Here is a 22,822-nt window from a genome sequence, read left to right on the forward strand (position 1 = left end):
CTACGACACCACCATCGAGCGCTACTCCGTCACCTACCAGAGGCTACAGGGCAAGGACCCGCCCAAGCGGGAATACCTGACTGACGGAGATCAGGATGTGGTAATTTCATTTTTTGGTCCTTTAGCACTGCACACACACACACAGACACACACACAGACACACACACACACACACACACACACACACACACACACACACACACACACATAGACACACACACATAGACACACACACATTCACACACACACTTACACACACACACACACACACACACACACTCACGCACACACACACACTCACACTCACACACACACACTCACACACACACGGGTGGTTGTTTATACAAAGACGGTGAACATGATTATACAACTCAGTTGTTATTGTCAGTTTTAGCTTATATATTTAAGTTGTGTTGTTGCCACATTTGTCATCAAACAGGGACTTTTTGATTGTTATGACTTTGCAGTGCTTTTCTCCTCATCTGTCCTAACGGTAAAACTGTTTTTTCTGACCTCTACAGGGAGCACTCATCTACAACTTGATGTCCAACAGCAGTTATGTGGTGCAAGTGATAGCGCTATGCAACAACGGCCTGAAGGGTCGAATGAGTGACCAGCTGATTGTGGACATGCCACTGGAGGACCTGGGTGAGAATGAAATCTACAGTTTCTGTTTACGTTGTATATTATAGGCCATCATAGGCAGAAAAAGATTCTGCTCAGCAGATTCCTGTTCATTATTCTGGCTCACTGAGAAATGCTCATTTTGTTTCAACCCTCCAGGGATTGACTCTGATTCGTCAGACTCAGAAGATTATTTTGAGGTAATATTTTGAAGTTATTGTAATACTCAGTGTAGAGATGCAATCTCTCCTTATTCTGTAGTTTTGTGCGAGGTCACATTATAAGCAGGTCTAATGTGTCTCTGTCCTCGCCAGGTGACTCCATACACCAGCAGAAGACAGCCAGATCTGGAGAGCCCTCCGGACCGGACCCTTACGAGCGACTCCTCCTCCTCCAAAAGCTCCATCTGGGTCACCATGGCGACGGACCAGCCCGGTTTCCTCTTCCCCGGAGTCCGGTCCACAGCCATGCCCGTGCGGCGACGCATCACCGAGGAGTCCTCGTTGTCGTGGACACCCAGCCAGGACAAGGCGGGAACCTACACCCGCAAGCCAATCACCAAGCTGCTCACGCCGGAGGGCGTCAAGCCGCCTGACAACGTACTGGTCACTGACATCTACTACGAGGACTTCATCAACGGCTCCCTGTACGAGACGACCACCTCGGTAGACACGCCGCTACCCGACGACGAGATTATCGGCGTGGTCACGCTGCCCCGTGAGCGAGTGCATGTCTCACAGAAGGACAATGAAGTGAGGATGCCCGACGACCAGTATTTCCCGGGCACCGCCACCAACCCCCTGCCAGAGACACCACCCCTGGTCATCAGCACCACCCAGCAGCCTGAGGTGGTCAGCACCACGACCACCACCACCATAGTGCCAGCCTCCACCACCACCACCACCACCACCACCACCACCACTGCAGGGACGCCCACCACCAAAGCCTTACTCTACACCACCCAGCCAATGTTCAATGGTAAGGTAACTTAGAGAACCCTGCATCCGAGCCTGCTGCCTGCTGATATGTAGTGAAAAAGCCAATCATTTGTGAAGACAAATTGAGATGTCAACTATCAAATCGATAATGCAGCTTCTGTAATGATGTAGGTTGGGGCTTTAATGTAGTCTGATGATTTCTAAAACTAGAGCCTTGTAGTGAGCTTGTGAGCTCTCTTTGTAGTGATTTCACATCTGTTTCAGCAGTTTGATGATTCTCCCTCATCCTACTCAGCCAGTGCCCTTTCTTAATATTAAGTGTCAATCATCGCCCTGGTCTTGCAACCGTAAGAGATCTTGATCATGCACTTCGTCGTTGCCCCTCTCAGATTGAGAACAGACATGGTGGTGGTTCCTCTCCTGTCCTCTCCTCCTACTCCTCCTCCTCCAGGATTGGCATCATCTCGACACACTTTGAATGCCTTGTGCCATTCACTATGTTCCTCCTAATCCCGACACTGCCCCCTGGTGGCTATCTTGGTCCTTGCTTCTTCTATCTGCACTCTGTTTGCATTGGATCTGTAGGTGCCTCTGCCTTGTTCCTCCACACGTTCTAACACAGGCTGTCTCCACTGATGCCAGTAACCATACGAGGCTTGTGTCTTTCAGCTACTGCGAGCACAGCGCAAGGGGACACGTCCTCCCCACCCCTCTCTTCCATCCTTACTGATGAAGGCCCCAGCACCCTGCTTACTCAGGGGGAGGGTAGTGGTTCGGGGCCAGCCATCTTTCTGGAGGAGCTAGAGCGGGAGTGGGAGAGGGAGAACCCCTCGGCGGTCGAAATCGAAACGCGCACGCGCTTCAGTACCGGGAGGCCGGTACTGGTCGATAATGAGACGGAGCTCGTGTCCAAGTTCTATTTGGAGAGCGAGAGGGTCCGTGGTGCGGAGGAGATGAAACCGACGCGAGCGGAGTCCACTGTTCCCGAGGCGCCCGCCCTCGAGGGGAAGGAGGAGGAGGAGGAGAGCGGCTCTGGACAGAGCTTGCTGATGGAGGTCTTTCCCAACGCTAAGATATCTGTAGAGATCACTTTGACCAAAATCTCGAGTATGGAGCCTTTGGATGGTCCCCACACAGGTAACACATGGAGTTAGATGACCAGTCATGGGACCAGTTGATTCTCTGAGGAAGGAGGCTTTAATCACATGTTGCATATGTCAGTGCAGTCACCGACACCTTAAAGGCTTTAACGGTGTCAATGAAGGAAGAAATATGAACATTTAAATACATTCAAATAGATCAACATACAAAGATCCTTCTGTCATGTGTCAGGGTTTTCCAGCCATAATCTCATGAAATATTGTTCAGCAAACACAGACAGACATTGTTGTTTGTAGACAATTGTTTTTTTTATTTTTTTTAAGTATATTTTTGGGTCTTTTTTGCCTTTATTTGGACTGGACAGTAGAGAGTGACAGGAAGCAAGTGGGAGAGAGAGATAGGGGTGGGATCGGGAAATGACCGCAGGTCGGATTTGAACCTGGGTCCCCGTGGGCACTCGGACCCGTATATGGTACGGGCACTGTTAACCTGCTGCGCCACAGCGCCCCCAACAATTGTTTTTTTTTTAACCCAAAGGTTTAAGGGTTAAAAGGTTAACACATAATCTCCCAATAATAACTCATAATAACCCAAAAGGTTAACCCATAATCTCACATTGCTGTTTGTAGACAATTACCGGTACTTTTTTTTAACCCAAAGGTTTCCATTGTGTGAGCGTAAAGTCCAGTTTGTCTCCCCCACAGAGGCTAGTAACAGCAGCCCGGAGTCGCGGGTGGGCATGGTGGGGGGCGTGGAGCGGGAGAAGCGCACAGTGGTGCCCCTGGCGGTCGTGTCCACTCTCACCATCCTCTGCCTACTGGTGCTGGTGGGCATCCTCATCTACTGGAGGTACAGCAACAGGGCAGGTCCAAAAAGAGAGGACACTAGCTGTGTGTCTTTAGACTGAATGGCCAGGATCAGGGATGTAGTGGAGGCTAAACGCAAGTAAACGCAGTTTATCCACCTCTGAAATTTCAGGAATAGAGTTTATCCACCTCTCAGAAGAGTTTATTCACCAATTGCAACTTTTAACATTCTAAAATCACACTGTATTATCCATATTCACAATATGTACACTCATCAACACTCTAGGAACCATTTAATCCCACTTGTATTGTTATAAACATTGGACAATAACCTCCACCATCATCAAACAGGTTCTGAATGCCTTTTTTTAAAAATCCGCATGGCGCTGTCCACCTCACCGAGATCACAGAAATCATAGTTCACCCACCTCTTATTTTATCACTACATCCCTGGTCAGGATGGTGTTAGTGTGTGTGCTAACTGCTAGTTGTTTCCACCCACTTCAATGACTTTTGCTAAGCTTGGCTAACGGTCAGATTGAGTTACTCCACACACACACACAGACGAGAATGGTATTTATCCAATAAGCTTATTTCCAATAAAGGTGGTTTGTTCCTGTAATAATTCATTCATTATCATGTGTTTCTTCTTCATATTGTGATCAATACCATTGTTGTGATTAAGATTGCAGTAGGACAGAGGTCATCAGTCCCATACTCATGTGCCTCCCCTCTTTGTAAAGTGGTAGAGTGTGTTTTTACAGGAAGTGTTTCCAGACGGCTCACTTCTACGTGGAGGATAACGCCTCTCCCCGAGTCATTTCAGCTCCGTCTACACCACTGCTCTTACCCACAGCCACAGGTAAGGGAGATCAAAGCCTGCTATCGGATCCACACACACACACACACACACACAGACACACACACACACACACACACACAAACACAAGTTCTGTAGATTGTGCTTGCTCCCAAATCAACTCTCTCTCTCTCTCTATCTCTCTCTCTCACACACACACACACACACACACACACACACACACACACACACACACACACACACAAACATGCTGTCAAAACGAAGGATAGAGATCAAGCATCTTGCTTATGATTAATGTGTGAAAGCCAAGCACAAGCAGAGTAGCCTTACCTTGCAACACAATTTGAATTCAATGTTTCCCCTCTCGCTTTGTCTGTAGAGGAGAATGAAGCTCTCCCTGTGAAGGACTTTGTGAGGCACGTGGCTGAGCTTCACGCCACACATACATTCTCGAAAGAGTTTGAGGTACGCTACACACCACCGTCCATCCTCACACTCAATCAACTTAGCTTCCCCTTCCTCAACCCCCCCACCCCCCACCCCCACCCCATACAGCAGCCTAACGCATCTCCAAACTGGTATTAACTTCATTCAGTAGAGAGCGACTTGATGCTTGCACTCATCATTTAATATTTAGTTAATAGAAGGAACACGTTATGGAAACTAGTTTACTACACTACCCTGGTCTGGCTGAGAAACAAGGGAAAGGTGGTCTGGTCAAGCCGTAGGCGATGGCAGGGATTGTTTGGCAAAGCTGTGAACTGACATTGAATCCTGTTTCTTAAGCCAAGATTTGTATGCGTAGACAGAGCCACGTACGTACAAACCCAAAAAATGATAATCCGATTTTTTTAATCCAATTCAAGTACAATTCAACCTTTGAGGTCTGAGCTTCTCGCTCCGGACGTTAAGAACTGATGCAATTATGTGGTTGTAATGGAGGAGGAAATCAAAGTCATTTTCTTTTGTCTACCATGAAAATGTCACGACCTCCCCTGTTGTGTTGTTATTGTTGTTGTTATTATTGTTGTTGTCGTTGAGCATGCATAGGAAGAATGGGTCAGCATGGTCAGTGCTCAGAGGCACTCCTATGTGTACAGGCTGTGGTCAGACTGCATGGCCTTGCCACAACAAGGCAGCAGACCCTGTCAGATACAAACCCCCACCCCACACCCACCACCCTGTAGCATGATTGGCCATGACCACACCAGAGGTCTCTTCTCCTCCTCCTTCTCCTCCCTCCCCCCACCTCCCTCTTTCTTTCTCTCTCTCTCTCTCCTTCTCTCTCTCCCTCCCTCTCTCACACACGTACTGTTGTACCTCATGTATCTTGCACTTGCTGGTCACTCGTTTGGTCATGGAGTTTCATTGCTGTGCTTTCTGCATTCTCACTCCCCCCTCATTAGATCTTGAAAGAGTCTTACGAGGTAAGACATGTCTCCCTTTGATGTTGTTTTTATTTTTTTATTTCTTTTTAAATCTTTTTTATTGTTTTTGCGTTCTTGTTCATGGTGTAGCTAGTTGTAGTGGTCCTTGCGTCCCTGTTGACCTGTCTGTTGTCTTTTTCTCTCTTGAACTGTTGTAGCTTTTTCATGGCGGTAGTCTGTTTGTTTGTGTGCATGGTTTCTGCATGCTGTGTGGCATTGTGTTTAGTCTGCGGGGAGGACGCGGAGCGCGGTGTTTGACCAGGTCTTGTAAACATTTCTTACAGGAGATTCAGTCGTGCACGGTGGACATGGGAATTAGCACTGACAGCTCAAACCACCCAGAAAACAAGAGCAAGAACAGATACATCAACATCCTGGCCTGTAAGAATACACACACACACGCACACACACACACACCCACACACATATACACATACACGCACGCATGCACGCACGCATACACGCACATCTCGCACGCATACACGCACATAATACATCTCTATTTTTAAAAAACATTAAAAAGTCACGCTATTTAATTGTGCATTTCAGGTAATATCAATCAACCTGCAATTGTGTTGTTTTGACTGAGTAAAGATATATCAAATAACAATATCCAATTACAGTTCTACTGAAATTACTTAGAAAACAAAATTGGAAAAAAAATATTTATGAAAATTCATTATAGCGTTTTGGAAACAAACTTTGTATCACAGCCATCATACACATAGCCCAACTTGATTTCTTTGGTGTTTGGTTTGTGTTTTAGATGATCACAGCCGGGTGAAGCTGGCACCCAATCTGGACAAAGAAGGAGAGTGTGGAGACTACATCAATGCAAACTATGTTGATGTGAGTCTTACAATTGATGCTTATTTATTTACATTTTTTATTTAATGATTATTTGATATGGACATTGGCATTGCACATTTATAAACATAAAATGTAAATATGCTAGAATTAGTTAATTCCTTTTTTGTCCGTGGACCAATGTTAAAAGGTCAGCTGCACCTAAAAGAAATGCATATCATGGTAAAAGTAAATGTTGACAGGACACAAAACACATAAAACAAGTAATAATAGCATAGTCAACATAAATAAATAAAAGGAAAAACATCTTGATCATGTTATTTTTCAAAGACAGGCTTAGATCTCTCCACATACAGCAAAAAGACTCTAATCCCTGTCTCCCACTGCAGGGCTTCAATCAGCCCAAAGCCTTTATAGCCGCCCAGGGCCCGATGAAGGCCAGTCTGGAGGACTTCTGGAGGATGATGTGGGAGCAGAATGTGGGGGTGATCGTCATGATCACCAACCTGGTGGAGAAGGGACGGGTAAGCCATGCTGCTGATGTCATCTTTAATGACCTAGTGTTGTAGCCAGGCTTTAACACTAGGCCACTAAAGATGACATCAGGATGGCGTGCAGCACAGCCTTCATTAACTCAGTGCAGCCTACTGTACTAAGTTAATAAAGGCTGTGCTGCACACCATCCTGATGTCATCTTTAGTGGCCTAGTGTTATCAGTTAATAAAGTCTGATGATCTGAGCTACCTGAAGTATGTTGTGATATCATTAAATATTCAGTGGTATCCAGAATCATGGATGTTATTTTACTAGTGTGGTGGCTCTGTGCTTCTCTTACAGAGGAAGTGTGACCAGTACTGGCCAATGGACAACCAGGAGGAATATGGATGCTTCTTGGTCACTCTGAAAAGCACCAAAACCCTGGCCTACTACACACAAAGAACATTCACCTTGCGGAACATCAGTATCAAAAGGGTCAGTGAGAAAGGACGAATGGTCCGAGACGTGCATTCTGTGTTCCACTGACCTCGTTCTTATCATTCAATAGAAAGTCCTTTTAATGGCTTTTAATGGCCATTCAATTCTATTATGAACTGGGAGGATTCAAGTCCATCATAGGCTTGTCATTCATTCTTAGAAAAGAAAGGTTCTTCCCTCGAAAGAGCTCTTCACAGTTCTATCTACTGTACAAACCCTACTATTTAATATAATGGTGTTTTATACCATAAAGTTCATGTGGATCCCTTGGGCTATTTGCTTTATATAGAACTGTATTGTCAGTTTAGGGTTTCATTGAAAGCTAGGCTATTTTTAAACTCCATGAAAGAAAATACCCTCCAGAACGTTAGTGACATGTTAAAGTGTCCCTTCATACAGAAGCCATTGTTTTCAGACTGTGAAAGAACTTAAAGAACTTGTTGTGGAGAGGAAAGGGCTCCCTTGAAAAAGAGATGCAAGATCTCAGTGGGACTCACCTGGTAAAATAAAGGATCCATACAAAAATGAAGAGATCTTCCTCACGCTTCACGCTCACCCTCCGGTCGCTCTCATAGGGGTCCCAGAAGGGCCGCAGTCAGGAGCGGACGGTCGTCCAGTACCACTACACCCAGTGGCCCGACATGGGGGTCCCTGAGTACACCCTGCCTGTCTTGTCCTTCGTCCAGAAGTCCTCCCAGGCCAGGACTGCTGACATGGGCCCCGTGGTGGTCCACTGCAGGTCTGCAGCACCAACACATGAATGAGTCACATGATACATTAGAGAAAGAAAAAATACATTTACATTTATTCATTTAGCAGACGCTTTCATCCAAAGCGGCTTACAGTTAATAAAGGACATACAGTATGTCAATTATATTACAAGGGTCATTGTCCCCGGAGCAATTTGGGGTTAAGTGCCTTGCTCAAGGACACAATGGTGGAAACCGGGTATTGAAATATGGGAAATCCCCACAACATCAAAATGTCAGAAAAACACAGTTGTTCATGGTGATGGTGATTGTTTTTTAAAAAAACTTACCAAGATTGGTCATAATGTGCACTGATTTAACTGGTGCATCTGAGACAGTGGATGAGAGATGGTGATGTTGACCAATGGTAAGGAGTATGAGAGTAGCATTCCAGTGTTTTCTCTGCCCTCAGTGCTGGCGTGGGTAGAACAGGGACCTACATCGTGCTGGACAGCATGCTTCGGCAGATCAAAGAGAAGGGCACCGTGGACATCATGGGCTTCCTGAAACACATCCGCACACAGAGGAACTACCTGGTGCAGACTGAGGTAAGAGTCTACTCAGTCCACACGGCCCATGGATGTTATTACCGGGGAAACCTGTTTCAAGATGAACGGTACACCAAAATATCATGGGTCTGACTCTGACATCTAATACTTTTCCTTTAGAGAGCTTTATCATGAAAGCATCAACATGAGAATGGTTTATCTTCCATATATGCTTGATCATATGGGCTTCTATAGTATCAATCATCCTTCTCTCTCTCAATTCCCTCTCCCCTCTCCCTCTCTCTCTCTCCCCCCAACAGGAGCAGTATGTGTTCATCCATGATGCCCTGGTGGAGGCCATCCTGAGCAGGGAGACTGAGGTCTCCTCCAGCCGCATCCATGCCTACGTCTCCGACCTGCTGACGCCCGGCCCCTCGGGCAAGACCCGGCTAGAGAAGCAGTTCAAGGTGGGCATGATGGATGATGCCACATACTGTACAATAGGCTACAGGGGGATTTAAGGCTTTTTTGCCTTTATTATTCAAGGGATAATGTATAGAATGCCGGTCATTGTCAGAAAATAAGTCCCGACAGGGCGAACAGGACCCCGACCAGACGTATAATAAGACAGGATAGTGACCGACGGGAAATGGGGTGGGAAATTGGGAAATGACCCAGGTCAGACTCGAACCTGGGTCCCCGTGGGCTCTTGGACTCGAATGTGGTATAACCACAGCGCCCCCTGCAGGGTGAATTTCACAATATGACTACTTCTTATGTTTGTGTTGTTGTTTTGCAGCTGGTGAGCCAGACCAATGTGAAGCAGTGTGATTACACATCTGCACTTAAAGAAGGCAGCGTGGAGAAGAACAGGACCTCCTCTCTCATGCCAGGTGGGTGGGGCGAACCATGTGACCCTGTCCCTGGAAATGACGAGTTTTCAGATGACTCATTTATTGTTCTTTAATATCTAGTTGCTATAGCCCTTATTCTACACTGCTATTATAGACCCTTTCAACAAGAAAAACAAAAAACAATGCTTGAACGTTCTGTTTTGTTCCCAATTTACTTCCGCTTCATTATGGGTACATTTGTAAATTCAATCTGACACGCTCTGGACGCTCCGAGAGTGTGAAGCTCTGCTTAAATACACAACAATTCCGAATTTATGAACGGTTAAGTGTGCTCGGAGCGCTCGGAGTGGCAAATTACAAACGCACCCTAAGATAACATATAGAATGTTAAAATGGAAGCCTTGTGGGAACAACTATGATGCTGATAATGGAACTCTTGAAACGGTCAATATGTTTTATATGCATTCATTTTTTTCCATTTTGTCTCTAGTGGAGAGGTCCAGAGTGTGCCTGTCCACTACACCAGGAGAGTGCTCAGACTACATCAATGCCTCTTATGTCATGGTAACTGGGCTTGATTATTCCCCACTGTGTGTGAGTTTGGACAGCGCTGTAAGGGCCCTGCTCTGATCTTATGTTGACTCTGTTTCAGGGTTACCATCAGAGCTGTGAATTCATCATTACCCAGAATCCTCTCCCCAGCACAATCAAGGACTTCTGGAGGATGATCTGGGACCACAACTCCCAGATCATTGTCTCCCTCCCAGATGTCCACGGCCAGGTAGTCTATCAGTCAGGCGAAACTTTAAATACCAGTTCCATTGATTATAGAAGCTAACTGTTGCAGCTAGACTACTAAAACTTACTAAAGTCAGCATGTAAACTAATGTGCCATTTAAATAAATAAACATAAACATTAAAGGGACACTTGCCAACTATTTCAACGTAATAAACCCGTTTAGAAATCATTCGGATGGTTAAATGACCTGTTCCGGTGAAAATGATGACTTTCCCCCTGCGCCTAGCGTCCCCAGGCGGAAAACCAACCTTGCGACATTAAGACTTACCGTCCCGGAAAGAGAAGTGAGAAACAAGAAACTCGTTTTAAAACGTGTTTCTTACCTCGTAACATCCACATAGTTCTGCCAAACTTATGCTAACCGTTTGCTAGCTTGTAAACAAATCCATGTGCTTTATCGTTACCTTTTCCCAGTTTGAAATAGCATAATGCACAATTTCTCCAGCAGAGGGGGAAATCCTGCCAAGTTTCCCTTTAACATAAGAAGACCATCTTCATACACTGATATTCATATTCTATGTAAAACAGAATCAGTAACATCAAGTTGTATGACAGTTTTATCTTGCATCATGGTGTATTAGTAAATAGGCTTGGTGGTTAAATGGTCGTTGTGGGACGACCATTTAACCAACCAATAGCGCAAGAACTTATGTAATTAGTAATTATAAACTTATGTAACGAGTAATAATGCTTCAGCAGACTGATATCTATTTAGACCAATCTTAACCATTCAGTGACATTTAGGAAGAGGCCAGATTAATCTTCACTGACCTCTACCTTCACTTCCTTTCAGACTGAGGAAGGTGAATGTGTGTACTGGCCCATTAAAGACCAGCCAATCAACTGTGAGACATTTACTGTCACCTTCACTGGGGAGGACAATGTGTGTTTGCCCAATGAGGAGCTGCTAGTCATCCATGATTTCCTATTGGAGGCTACCCAGGTAAGAACAGCCAGGGGCTGCATTTTGTATTGGGTGTGTTTCCGCATTCAGACTTGGCATGTATGATTTTTGTCTAGTTAAGTGCACAGATTGTGATGAATGGTGAGAAATGAGTTGTGGAGTGGTATGGACTATGGACAAAACAAGAAGGTATGACATGTCAGTCCTCCGTGGCCTACTGGATAGGGAATCGGACCTGTGACCCAAGTGTGGCCAGTTCAATCTGCAAGGAAAAATGTGGGTGGGGGGAGTGATTGAATAACACCTTCCCACATGAAGGCATCTAACCCCAACTGCTCCCCAGACGCCAGATTAAAGTCTGCCCATTGCTCCGTGTGTGTATGTGGGTTCCCAGTGAGCTTACTACTCCAAGTGTGTGTGTGTGTATGTTACCCCTGGATAGGTAAAATGCAGAGAACAAATTTTCCTACAGGACAAATAAAGTCAAACTTAGCTTATTGTACAGGTGTGAAATTTCTCAACAGAGCTTGATGAATAATCATGATTATTTTGGCCAATGAGATCATGAGACATTTTGATTATTTAACACGATTGCTCATTGATTTTGGACACAAATTCCATTGGAATTCTAAATACAATTCAACTGAAAAAGCAACTGGGTGCGCTGGATTCTTAACTGGACAAAACAAGAGCATTGTTGCAAAAAAGAATGCAGCGAAATAATCATTGTGTTTCGATGTTGTTTTCGCAATTGTATAACAAATATACATGTACGAATACTATAATATATAATAGTATATAATAGTATAATAAATTAACTATATAATGATATATGAAGGATAAGGTTCTTCCTAAAGGAGGAAAAGGGACTGAAATGACACTAACCTGTTGTGCGTTCTGGCCCCGGGTTAACTATGTGTTGGAGGTGTGGCAGTAATGTGTTGTGTGTTCTAGGATGACTATGTGTTGGAGGTGCGGCAGTACCGGGCTCCCCGCTGGCCAAACCCGGACAGCCCCATCAGCAACACCTTTGAGCTCATCACCATCGTCCGAGAGGACACACGCCACCGCGAGGGAACCATCGTCGTTCACGATCGGTATGGCACAATTTTATCTTGGAATTCATGAAAAATGTATTTTCTGATTTCCCCAGTGACACACCACGGGGCTCCCTTGGCTTATTATATTGTCTGAGATTTATCAGTATGATTTTTATCACTTCTGATGTAGTCTTGCCCTGGTCAATATATTGCTGTAGTCCATTCATGAATATCTACAATATATTGCTGTAGTCATTTGCAATGCAGTAGTGTTTCTGGAACATTTTCCGTGTTACTGTCCTAACACCAAGGACCATGTTGGAAATAAATGTTTACCCTTTTAACACGTTATCCTTGGATTATGTTGTCTGTCAAATCCAAAATAAATCAAATCAAATCAAAAATACTGAAAAGCGTGTACTGAACAGGTATGGGGGTTCCACTGCTGGACTGTTCTGTGCCGTGACCACACTGGCAGACCAGCTGGAGGGGGACAACTGCGTGGATGTGTACCAAACCGCCCGGATGACCAACCTTATGAGGCCTGGAGTCTTCACTGACATGGTAAGAGCCGGTCTCATCACAGTCATTGACTAAGCTTCATTTGACCATTTTGCTCCAACACCCTAGCTCTACTGTCAGTCAGTGTGTTTATTGGTAATAGCTATAGCCTATAATCTGTTACATAGTAAAGAAATGGTTTGAAGGTATTTTATGCATTTGAAAGGAATAGGCAACAGAAGTAACCTTTAAAATCCATGGCTGTAGTAGGCCTACATATTTAATTGCATAGTAGGAGTCTGAATGTTGACTTGCTATTTTTCACTGCACCATTCCTGAAATGCAAATCATGTTTGGCTTGTTAAAAACTACTCTGTAGGTCTCCAGTTATCAGAGCCTAATTGTTAATATTATTCTCTAAACTCCATGCACCTCTGTTTTTGTTTTCTGTCTTTTGGTCTATGAATGTGAATGTTAATGTGTGTGTGTGTGTGTGTGTGTGTCTCGCCCCATCCAGGACCAGTATCAGTTCCTCTACAAATCGATCCTGAGCCTGGTGAGCACCAAAGAGGACGAGAAGACCTTGCGCTCCTCCGAAAACAACGGCACCATCCCCACAGGCTCAGCCAACGCCACGGAGAGTCTGGAGTCCCTCATGTAACCATGACGACAGCCCCTTGAACGAAGAATTCTATGTGTTATTGTACAAAAACAAGTGTGCTGTGTAGTGGAAGAATGTTGTCTGCCTTGCCGTGGAAAAAAAAAGAAAATAGAAAAAAATACGCTCTCTGTAAGTCTTTGGTGCTGGATACTCTGTGGTCTTGTCATTTGTGCCTTTTTTTCATTTCTTGCTGTATGTCAAAATACTTTGAAACAATTGCATTGTTGTAACTAATGCCAAATGTTGTATTGTTGGACTGTTGTCTGGATGATTTGCTGAGGTCATTGGTACAATTTAATTTAACCACTTCTAAAATGTCATTCGTGGGTAATCTGTTTTAAAAGAGGGAGAGATGGTCTATTTTTTATAGATGCTCTGGTTTTGAGGTCAAAAATTGATAATGTAAATAAAGATGTCAGATGCTATTGTATGGGGTGGGAGACAAAAAAAAACAAATAATATTCTAACTTGTAAATAGTTATCACTTCAACAGACCAAAACTATTTATACGACTAGATTTTGTATTTTACTACTGACTGTTTTGTAGCTTAACGGTCATACCTGTCTTTTGATAAATTTAGTTGAAATCTTGGATCATGTTTTTAATACCTACCCTTATGTACTATCTTTTATTATGAATCATATTCATGGAATGTTGGGGTTTTCTATCTGTAGCTGTATATAGAAATAACAATGTTTTCAAGGAGACAAAGTCTTTGATTTTTTTTTGGTCTATCACTCAATAATTACAAACAGTTAAAGTTAAAGTTCTACTGATCACTGCTATTACTGATTTGAACAACAAAAAAAACTCAAAGCCTTCCCCACACATTAACAAATAATGTGTGTGATTGTGAACAAGCAACTTTTTTTGGCTTGTTCCTTTGGCAAAACCTTTGCTGTCTCTGGAAATCTTATCATAAAATCTTTAAGTTTCTAATAGTAAAAGAGACTGGGCTGCCGTGGCCTACTGGTTAGCGTTTCGGACTTGTAACCGGAGGGTTGCCGGTTCGAACCCTGACCAGTAGGCACGGCTGAAGTGCCCTTGAGCGCCGCTGTTGTTGCAGGCAGCTCACTGCGTCGTGATTAGTGTGTGCTTCACCTCACTGTGTGCTGAGTGTGTTTCACTAATTTACGGATTGGGATAAATGCAGAGACCAAATTTCCCTCATGGGATCAAGAGTATATATACTTATATATATAATAATCATAAGTTGTCAAAGCATAATAAGTGGTCAAAGTATTGGTCCAAAAAATGATGTTTTACAATGCATGAATGATTTCATGGCTCTAAATTGAGCTAGGTTATTAGTACCCAACACAAAACCTAGATTATTGGCACCCCCTACTGTGCGGACGTGTACCAAACCGCCCGGATGACCAACCTTATGAGGCCTGGAGTCTTCACTGACATGGTAAGAGCCGGTCTCATCAGTCATTGACTAAGCTTCATTTGACCATTTTGCTCCAACACCCTAGCTCTACTGTCAGTCAGTGTGTTTATTGGTAATAGCTGTAGCCTATAATCTGTACTACAGTAAAGAAATTGTTTGAAGGTATTTCATGCATTTGAAAGGAAAAGGCAAAAGAAGAATTTCATATTAGTACCCAGGACACAAAACCTAGATGGCACCCCCTGCTGTTACAGTCTGTGTATAGTGTATGATATGCTATCCTATATCTATAAGAGGAACCCACAGTTGTACATGCAGTTTACATATATTTACATAGGTTTATTGGGTGACTTGGAACATAAATAACGACATCAAAGTAAGGATTAACCAGAAGATTTGAAAACAGTGTTGTTCTTGAGTCGAGGATATTTAGATTGGCCATTTCCACTGATTTGCAGGTGGTTCTTCAATGAGTGGTTCCCATGGCTTCCATTCTGCCATCTTCCTAGCCAAAGACAGTTCATGTTCGGCCTGCAGAGATAGGAGCATGATCACATTATCCAACCGTAAACTGCTTTTTTCACATAATTATATTTTTTGTTGCAATATCATGAATGCAATGAATAGAACAATACCTGAGCAATAACTTCCTCTATCTGGCCACCATTGATCCTCTGCTCCAGTTTCCCAACATCAGTCTCCTACAAATATGATCGGAAACAAACAAATATGATGGGAAACAAACATGAGCTCTACAGCAACACCTGGTAGCTTACAGCTAAATATGCATTCCATATTTGAACCAGAATCAAATCATTAATTAATCATTTGATTTCACCTCAAATCAGGGTCTAAAGAGGCAATTAGTTATTCTACATAAAGGAAACCATTACCGTTTTCACTGCGTCCAACCTCACGTTGACAATTTGCTCTGTGTACTTCCTGTAAGCGGCATCCTGAGGTATGGCTTGAAGAGCACCCAGGGTCTTGCTGTAGAGAATCCTCAACCGCTACAAGTTAAATTGATTAAACCAATAATTATTCAGAGTAAACAAATATGTTAGTTAAAAAAAAAAAGTAATTGGCTCACTAATGTCATATAGGAGCATTATACTACAGAAGATAAAGTAAAGCCATGCAATAGTTGCACACCTTTCAGTATATTTACTTTAATCAAGCTCACACAAATAGCCTAGTGAATGTTCTACAAATGGATTGAAAACTACTGAATTTCCATAAAAAATAAGTAAACATGACCAAAGGAAAACAGAGACTGCATTTAAAACTATTATTATACAGGCCAACATTCTCAATTGGCTTTACTGGCTGTAGTGTACCATCCTTAAATGGCTGGCACAAACAATAAAGCTATTAGGCAAATGTGTGTTTGAGCACTGGCCTACAAATCAGACTTCGCAGCTCTCAGAAGTTTAGTTTGGAGTAGCCCTATCACTGCTTTTGTGTATTGGAAAATAATATTAATATTCTCAGTCTTCACGGGAGATGGAATGTTACAATACCCACTACAAGTTAGCATAAACCTAAAACATATGCTGATTATTCTGATCTACCCTCTAGGATGATTCCAAACGTTTGCAGGGTAGCGTTAGTTTATGCAACCGAGAGGCATCACAGTAAAGTACATAGGTTCACAAATAGTTGTCCCAAGATCTGACTTACCTCATGAGGATTCTGGGATAACGCCAGGCCTACCAAGCCTGTAGTCTGTCAAATGAAAACAAGTGATCAACAACATATACTACACATATTGCCTCAAGCGCCACACAAATGATTACTGGCTATTCTGCTAACCTAACACGGTCACAGACAGTGAAAAACTGCCTAGCTACAGTTTTTAGTCAATATGACGTGCACAGAAAAATGTACCTCTTAAACTATCTCCAGCATAACTAACTTCAGCTAGCTAAATTGCTAACGCAGCAAAGGTTAGCTAACTTTGCATCTCCACTGTGACTTTAGCAAACAACACACATTGCTAGCTTGCTAGCTAAGTAATTCATGCTGCTTAGCGCGTCGATGCAGAACTTATCCTTTAGCGCCATCGCAGTGTGAAGCAAATCAGTAACTGTCTGAATCATATTCTTATGTTGTTTCTACATACAACTATGTTCAATTAAGATAGTATTACCATGACCTCCACACATACCTTTTTGATCAATCCAGCCATCTTGCACAGTGGCTACACGACTTCCTGTTCACAAAATAGGACGTCACGTGCGTAAACGAGCTACGTAAAGACGCACGAGGTAATACTATTTCTCTTCAAGGAAATGCCTATTTTACATGCACATTTCTTCTTTCATTTTTCAAATAACAATTCCAAAATTATGTAAAAACGTCCCTCATTTTCTACTAAAACGAGATTAAAAGTTTAAATGGGTAGTGCAATGGCTGACTAAATGAATTGAAGCAGAATTGTTACATAATATGATAAAGGCCTAATATAATCAACATAAAAATTCGGAAACTGCTCGATCACTAAATCTCTGATAGGTGTGATAATTGCTGACACATTTACTAAGCATTTTATCTGCCAACTGGTGACTCCTGAGACATAAGCTTCCCTGCTCCTGACCCAGATACACGTGCACACTTGGAAACACAGCACTGTCTGGTAGAGTGTGACTTGCATTCTCAGAATGTGTGATGAAAGCAAGCCACGACTAAATATATCCCAGCGGTGGCCTCAATAACAAACACATCAACTGTAGCCTGCAAGGGAAGAGGGTCTCAAAGACTGTTTTTGAGACACGTTTTCAGGTAAGGAAAATTATTGTTTATGAAAAAGGCAATGAATTTGTGGTGAGTTGGAAGGTGTGTAGAAAATCTACTGACATGCATATGACACACCTCTTATGTGAGGCCCCTATATCCTGTTTAGTTGCCACTTAGGCTATTGTTGTTTTTGAAGTCATGGAAGCAATTGACCAAATGGACGAAGATCAACTAATCAACTATGCCATACGTCTGAGCATTCAAGACACTTGCAAATTCCCACTGCTTAGATCAATAGAGAGGTATGTATGTATAAAATACCATTTTGTTTTACATTTTAAATTCAATTAACAAGCTTAATTCTTAAATGAACATATTAGAAACCACAATGCAAAAATAATCCCACTTGTTCAGTTTCCCCACAGCCAGTGATGAATACTTGAGGGTCCTCACGGCCATTGAGGAAGGTAGGCTACTCCAGTATTTCTCTGTTGGAGCTTCATTTCTTCCACCATGTAATGACAAACATGCAGTGTTAATGTATGTTAATGTATGTTAATGTATGTTAATGTATGTTAATGTATGTTAATGTAGGCCTATTGATTGGTTTATACTCCCAGGTGACGCATTCTCATTGAAGGGGCTGTCACGCTTCAGCTTTGTCTTTAAGGAGAGGGACAGCAGGGGCTGGCTCCCCATGCATGTAGCCGCTGTCCAGCCACTGGCCAACGTTCTGGACATAGTACTGATAGGTGAGCACTGGAGAATCATCTCTCTCTCTCTCACACACACACACACACACATACACACACAAAGAGAGAGAGAGAAAGAGAGAGAGATATCTTATTATATTTACACACAGATTAGATGTACTTTGTGTATCTAGTAATTATATTCTATATTCTAGATGCAGTATGAACTGCACAGTTCTGAACAGTTTGACACCACTAACTGCTGGAGAATGCCACTAAGGGGAGCTCCAGGTACTAGTTATGTACCAGTCAGTGCCAGCTTCAACTTATGACATATGACTATACCTCTACAGCAAATCACTTATCTTAAACTAGTCTATTGGTTTTGCACAGATATAATTTGCATGTCACTGAGCATTTACCAATTCCTGGCTGTTAGACTAATGTGAAAAAACTCTCTTAGTAACATATAAAGACTACTATCAAAGAATACAAAACTTGTTTTGGTGGACAGCCTCACATGAACTGACCATGGAGGAGAAGACCGCAGACGGAGAGACTGCCCTCATCCTGGCCACCCGGGCTGGATTCCTGGAGAACGTGAACATCTTGCTTCAGCATGGAGCCTCCCCCCACAACACCAACGACAAGAATGAGACTGCACTCCTGCTCGGTGAATAATAATAATAATTTTATTTTATATAGCGCCTTACTCAAACCCAAGGTCGCTTTACATAGTAGGAAGGCAAGGAAACACAATAACAAACAAACAAAACAATACAACAAATACTGCACCATCCCATTCCCAGCAGAAGTGTTGTATAGTGTAGTGGCTAAGGAGCATTAGCCAGAAAAGTTGTGGGTTTAATTCCCGGCGTCCATCATTGTGCCCTTGAGCAAGGCACTTAACCCCAAGTTGCTCTGTGAAGAATAGCCCTTGCAATAACTGTAGGCTAAGTCGCTTTGAAATAAAAGTGTCAACCAAATGAATAAGTATAAGAAATATTCATCTGTACTACGTGTGTGTAATGCAAATCTATCTATGTTGACACAAGGCTGATGGAATTATAACTGCAAGAGTAATACACTCTCAAAATGGCTTTAGATATTACAAATCTATATTCCTGGGAAATCTTTCTTTCGTCTCGTTATTACACCATCTTGCATCAGTGGTATAAACCAACAACTGTCTTTTCCCATTGTGCTCCACAGCCGTGAGGAACAGCTCATACGATATAGTGCAGGAGCTCCTCATCGGGGGCGCCTTTGTGAACCAGGTGTGTCTGAAGAGCTGGACAGCCACTCACGAGGCAGCCAAGGTGGGCTGCTGCGACGTCCTGATGCTCCTACTGAGGCAGGGGGGCCACGTGAACGGCCGGGACGGGCACGGAGTCACACCGCTGGGGGTCGCCGCCGAGTACGCCCATCCAGACGTCCTGCAGATACTCGTCGCTCACGGTAAGCTGGACAAAGATTCTTTAGGAGAATAAAGATGAGGGTGTCTGGTGTTAAGACACGAAACACCAGATGACCTCAGGAGACATCACTGACGATGTGTCCACGTTGCACCGTAGGTGTGTCATAGGATAGAGGTTGTACGATCTGTGATGATTATCTGTGGTCAAAGAAGCAATTGTTGTATATCACCATCCTGAACTTGTCACTGTTGTAAACCTTAAAGTTATACTTTCCTCTGCTTTCCACTAGGTGGCGACGTGACTGCACAGGCTGCCAATGGGGACTCAGTGCTGTATGATGCTTCTGGCTCAGGAAATCTGGACTGTATGAACTTGCTACTGGAGCATGGTGCAAATCCCAATGTGGCCAGCATGTGTTCCCAGCTGCCTATCCACCGCGCTGCATATGAAGGACATTATCTGTGAGTGATACAGTTACAAGACAATAACACACACCATGATCTTTGGACTTAAAAGCCCAAATAAGTCAGTTAAGATTCCTCATAGTGATTGAATGAATATATGTGGTTGTGTCTTTGGGTCAGTATATTGTGTAGTTTCAGACACTTCTGTGCAGAGGTGGGTGACCCAGCTTCAGAAAGTTAAAAGCCAAACCACATACAGTATTAGTTCCAAACATTCACTAAACCAGTGGATTCCAATTAGCACGAGTCTTCAGCCAGGTAGTTCAGCTAATTACTGAAATCACCTGTGTTAAATGCACCTGTAGAATCAAAACATGGTAAGACTTTGGCGGAGACATTGGCATCTATGGATTTGATGCTCAAGAGATTAGAACAATTTTCTAAACTGGCGTCGACCTTTTTACTCTATGAAGCAAGGGTTACCCACCTTGGCCTCCGTGGTCATAATGATGGACATTCCTCTGTCCACTGAGTGGCCTAATACAATTCCCAATATTCCTGAATCAGGGCCTTGAAGACTCTGATCCCTATCACCACCAAACGGGCCGTCCGCATCTCGGGCATGAGCCCGGTGCACTCGGCCGCCGACGGGGGCCACGCCGACTGCCTGCAGTTGCTGATCGAGCACGGCTTCGACGTCAACCCCGTCCTGGCGACGTTCATCTCGGAGAAGTACGGCGACATGCGCCGCAGCGCCCTCTACTTCGCCGTGTCCAACGGCGACGTCACGTGCGCCGAGACGCTGCTCCGGGCAGGCGCGCGGCCTGACCAGGACCCTCTGCGCTGCCTCATGGTGAGCGTGCGCGCCCGACGCTACGAGCTGACGAGCCTGCTGCTCAAGTACGGCGCCGACATCAACTGCTACTTCACGGCGCTGTACGACACCGTCTTCCCCACAGCGCTGCAGTATTGCCTGGGCGACGAGATGATGATGCGCCTGCTGCTCAACAATGGCTACGACGCCGAGAGCTGCTTTCGCTGTCACCACCGCGAGGGCTGGCTCGAGGCCACCGTCTGGAAGGAAGTGCACGCCATGCTTTACAGCTATTGCGCTGACCCAGAAAAACTAGCTGTGAGTATATACACTGAGTGAAATGGTTTAAGTAAGTTTGGATGTTTGGATGCTGGTGGACCAGAGGGGGTTTCAAGTATGTAGTTAAGTGACAGAACTGGTTAAGGGCTCATATATTAGGAGGTTTACCACTTACCTTGTGTTCCCTCACTCAGGTTTCTCATTAAACCATTCATCTCAGAACAGACAACTCCTGGTTTAATGACTTCTTGTCCTTGCCCCCCCCCCCCCCCCCCCGCCCCGTCTGTCCAGTTCTGTGATTTCATCGGCGTGCCCTCGATGGCCCACTCCGCGGGGCGAGTCGTGCAGATCTTGCTCGACTACGTACGACACGTCCCCCTGTGTCACCGGCTACAAACAATTCTTGAGCATCAGCAAGAGTGGCCAGAGATTTGTCACACGCTCAGTGAGTCATCTGTCCCTCAAGATTCTCTCCTAATTTCGAACCGCTGACTAAGTACACATGTAAATGCAGGACAGGAGAGACATAAACAACTCTGTTTTGGCTCTTAGGAAACCCACGGTCCCTGCAGCACCAGTGCCGACTGGTCATCAGGAAGCACATGACTACGAGAAGGCTATCCGACCCCGAGTTTATGGAGACCGTCCCGTTTCCCCCCACAATCAAGAACTATCTGATCTACAAAGAGTATGACCTTTATGGCAATATGTAATTCAAGAATATATGTTTTTGTATAGCAGTGATTTTGCACAAGTGAGTGTGGGAGTGTATGAATTTATTTCTGTAAAAACAATATTTTTGCACCAGTTTGTATATTCAACAGCATGATGGATGTAAATGGATTGTAAATTCTACTGAATATTATATTATTTCAATTTGAAATAAAATGTTGAAATCTAGATGGAGCCCTCGACTAAGTGCTTCTCACTCAGACGTATTTTCCAAATGCTCAGTGTGTCACAGTAAGTAGCTTCTGTTGTGATAACAGCATTCTCATGCTGTCAACCGGAGCCAGTGGTGCAGACAGAGACTGTGGACATTGTGTTCCTGACATGCCCACATAGCCAAGTACCTCTGCTCTCTACCCTGTCTCTTGTGACGGACAGCAATGCTATTCAAGAGTGACGGTGAAAGTAATGGACTGTTACTTACACACACACACACACACACACACACACACACGTTGAAAAAGAGAAGGGGGCACACACTGTGTATCTGGTCACACAAATCTGAATAATCAGACGTGGCATCCGACAGGATCAAATGAAAGTATGACGGGCCTCATTACATCATTTCTGACCATTTTCTAAACTCCCAAAAGCAGATTCACCACTCTTCCCAGACAGTTGGCGGATTAGCATGTGACAGCTCCCTCTGTTTCAGCGTGGGGGAAAAAAGACATCCAAATCCAAATGACGACATTAACTAGAGATTGGGGCCGAGGAAAGTGGCTGGTTGCCGGAGTTCAAATCCATACAATGGCCCCTAAACCTCCTGCTGCCTGCCACTGCTGATAAAAGCTCCAGTGATAACCCTCTTTTCTTTCATTAGCTCACTGACGCACTGAGCTGGGGCCTTGTGGTATTTTTG

At 44.0% G+C, this 22,822-nt stretch overlaps 3 protein-coding genes across 10 annotated transcripts in view; 2 read left to right on the forward strand and 1 right to left on the reverse strand.

Annotated features, from left to right (window-relative positions):
- ptprz1b (protein tyrosine phosphatase receptor type Z1b) overlaps positions 1-14,088 on the forward strand; it is a 38,762-nt gene extending 24,674 nt beyond the window's left edge. The window contains exons 9-31 of one of the 7 annotated variants that reach the window (XM_042078989.1): positions 1-100; positions 522-648; positions 784-824; positions 939-1,602; positions 2,232-2,699; positions 3,368-3,512; positions 4,213-4,331; positions 4,669-4,754; positions 5,696-5,716; positions 6,001-6,097; positions 6,483-6,565; positions 6,913-7,047; positions 7,361-7,495; positions 8,074-8,237; positions 8,660-8,795; positions 9,056-9,202; positions 9,535-9,628; positions 10,080-10,153; positions 10,242-10,370; positions 11,182-11,331; positions 12,247-12,389; positions 12,761-12,896; positions 13,351-14,088. The exon at positions 1-100 is cut by the window's left edge and continues 85 nt beyond it. In XM_042078989.1, coding sequence (XP_041934923.1) covers positions 1-100; positions 522-648; positions 784-824; positions 939-1,602; positions 2,232-2,699; positions 3,368-3,512; positions 4,213-4,331; positions 4,669-4,754; positions 5,696-5,716; positions 6,001-6,097; positions 6,483-6,565; positions 6,913-7,047; positions 7,361-7,495; positions 8,074-8,237; positions 8,660-8,795; positions 9,056-9,202; positions 9,535-9,628; positions 10,080-10,153; positions 10,242-10,370; positions 11,182-11,331; positions 12,247-12,389; positions 12,761-12,896; positions 13,351-13,494 — 3,538 coding nt within the window. In that variant the 3' untranslated portion in view covers positions 13,495-14,088. The remainder of the gene's footprint in view (positions 101-521; positions 649-783; positions 825-938; positions 1,603-2,231; positions 2,700-3,367; positions 3,513-4,212; positions 4,332-4,668; positions 4,755-5,695; positions 5,717-6,000; positions 6,098-6,482; positions 6,566-6,912; positions 7,048-7,360; positions 7,496-8,073; positions 8,238-8,659; positions 8,796-9,055; positions 9,203-9,534; positions 9,629-10,079; positions 10,154-10,241; positions 10,371-11,181; positions 11,332-12,246; positions 12,390-12,760; positions 12,897-13,350) is intronic. The other 6 variants (XM_042078990.1, XM_042078991.1, XM_042078992.1 and 3 more) reach the window with 6 other exon arrangements.
- A 1,118-nt stretch (positions 14,089-15,206) lies between these two features.
- On the reverse strand, positions 15,207-17,162 carry ndufa5 (NADH:ubiquinone oxidoreductase subunit A5). The gene is made up of 5 exons (XM_042079043.1): positions 17,056-17,162; positions 16,569-16,613; positions 15,782-15,898; positions 15,524-15,589; positions 15,207-15,419 (listed from the first exon to the last, which is right to left on the reverse strand). Exons 1-5 carry the CDS (start codon positions 17,074-17,076, stop codon positions 15,318-15,320), a joined length of 351 nt encoding a protein of 116 aa, XP_041934977.1. The 5' UTR covers positions 17,077-17,162; the 3' UTR covers positions 15,207-15,317.
- A 281-nt stretch (positions 17,163-17,443) lies between these two features.
- On the forward strand, positions 17,444-22,131 carry asb15b (ankyrin repeat and SOCS box containing 15b). Of its 2 annotated transcripts, none has more exons than XM_042079040.1 (10): positions 17,444-17,669; positions 17,791-17,926; positions 18,039-18,091; positions 18,245-18,376; positions 18,831-18,989; positions 19,529-19,774; positions 20,024-20,195; positions 20,706-21,270; positions 21,523-21,676; positions 21,784-22,131. In XM_042079040.1, the coding sequence occupies exons 2-10, from the start codon at positions 17,823-17,825 to the stop codon at positions 21,942-21,944; spliced, it is 1,746 nt and encodes a 581-aa protein (XP_041934974.1). In that variant the 5' UTR covers positions 17,444-17,669; positions 17,791-17,822; the 3' UTR covers positions 21,945-22,131. The 2 variants fall into 2 exon arrangements, with proteins under 2 accessions (XP_041934974.1, XP_041934975.1); XM_042079041.1 differs by having other exon boundaries at positions 17,821-17,926.
- The last annotated feature ends 691 nt before the right edge of the window (positions 22,132-22,822 follow it).

Source organism: Alosa sapidissima, chromosome 22 (assembly GCF_018492685.1).
Source record: "Alosa sapidissima isolate fAloSap1 chromosome 22, fAloSap1.pri, whole genome shotgun sequence".
In the NCBI taxonomy this organism is placed as follows: Eukaryota; Metazoa; Chordata; class Actinopteri; order Clupeiformes; family Clupeidae; genus Alosa; species Alosa sapidissima.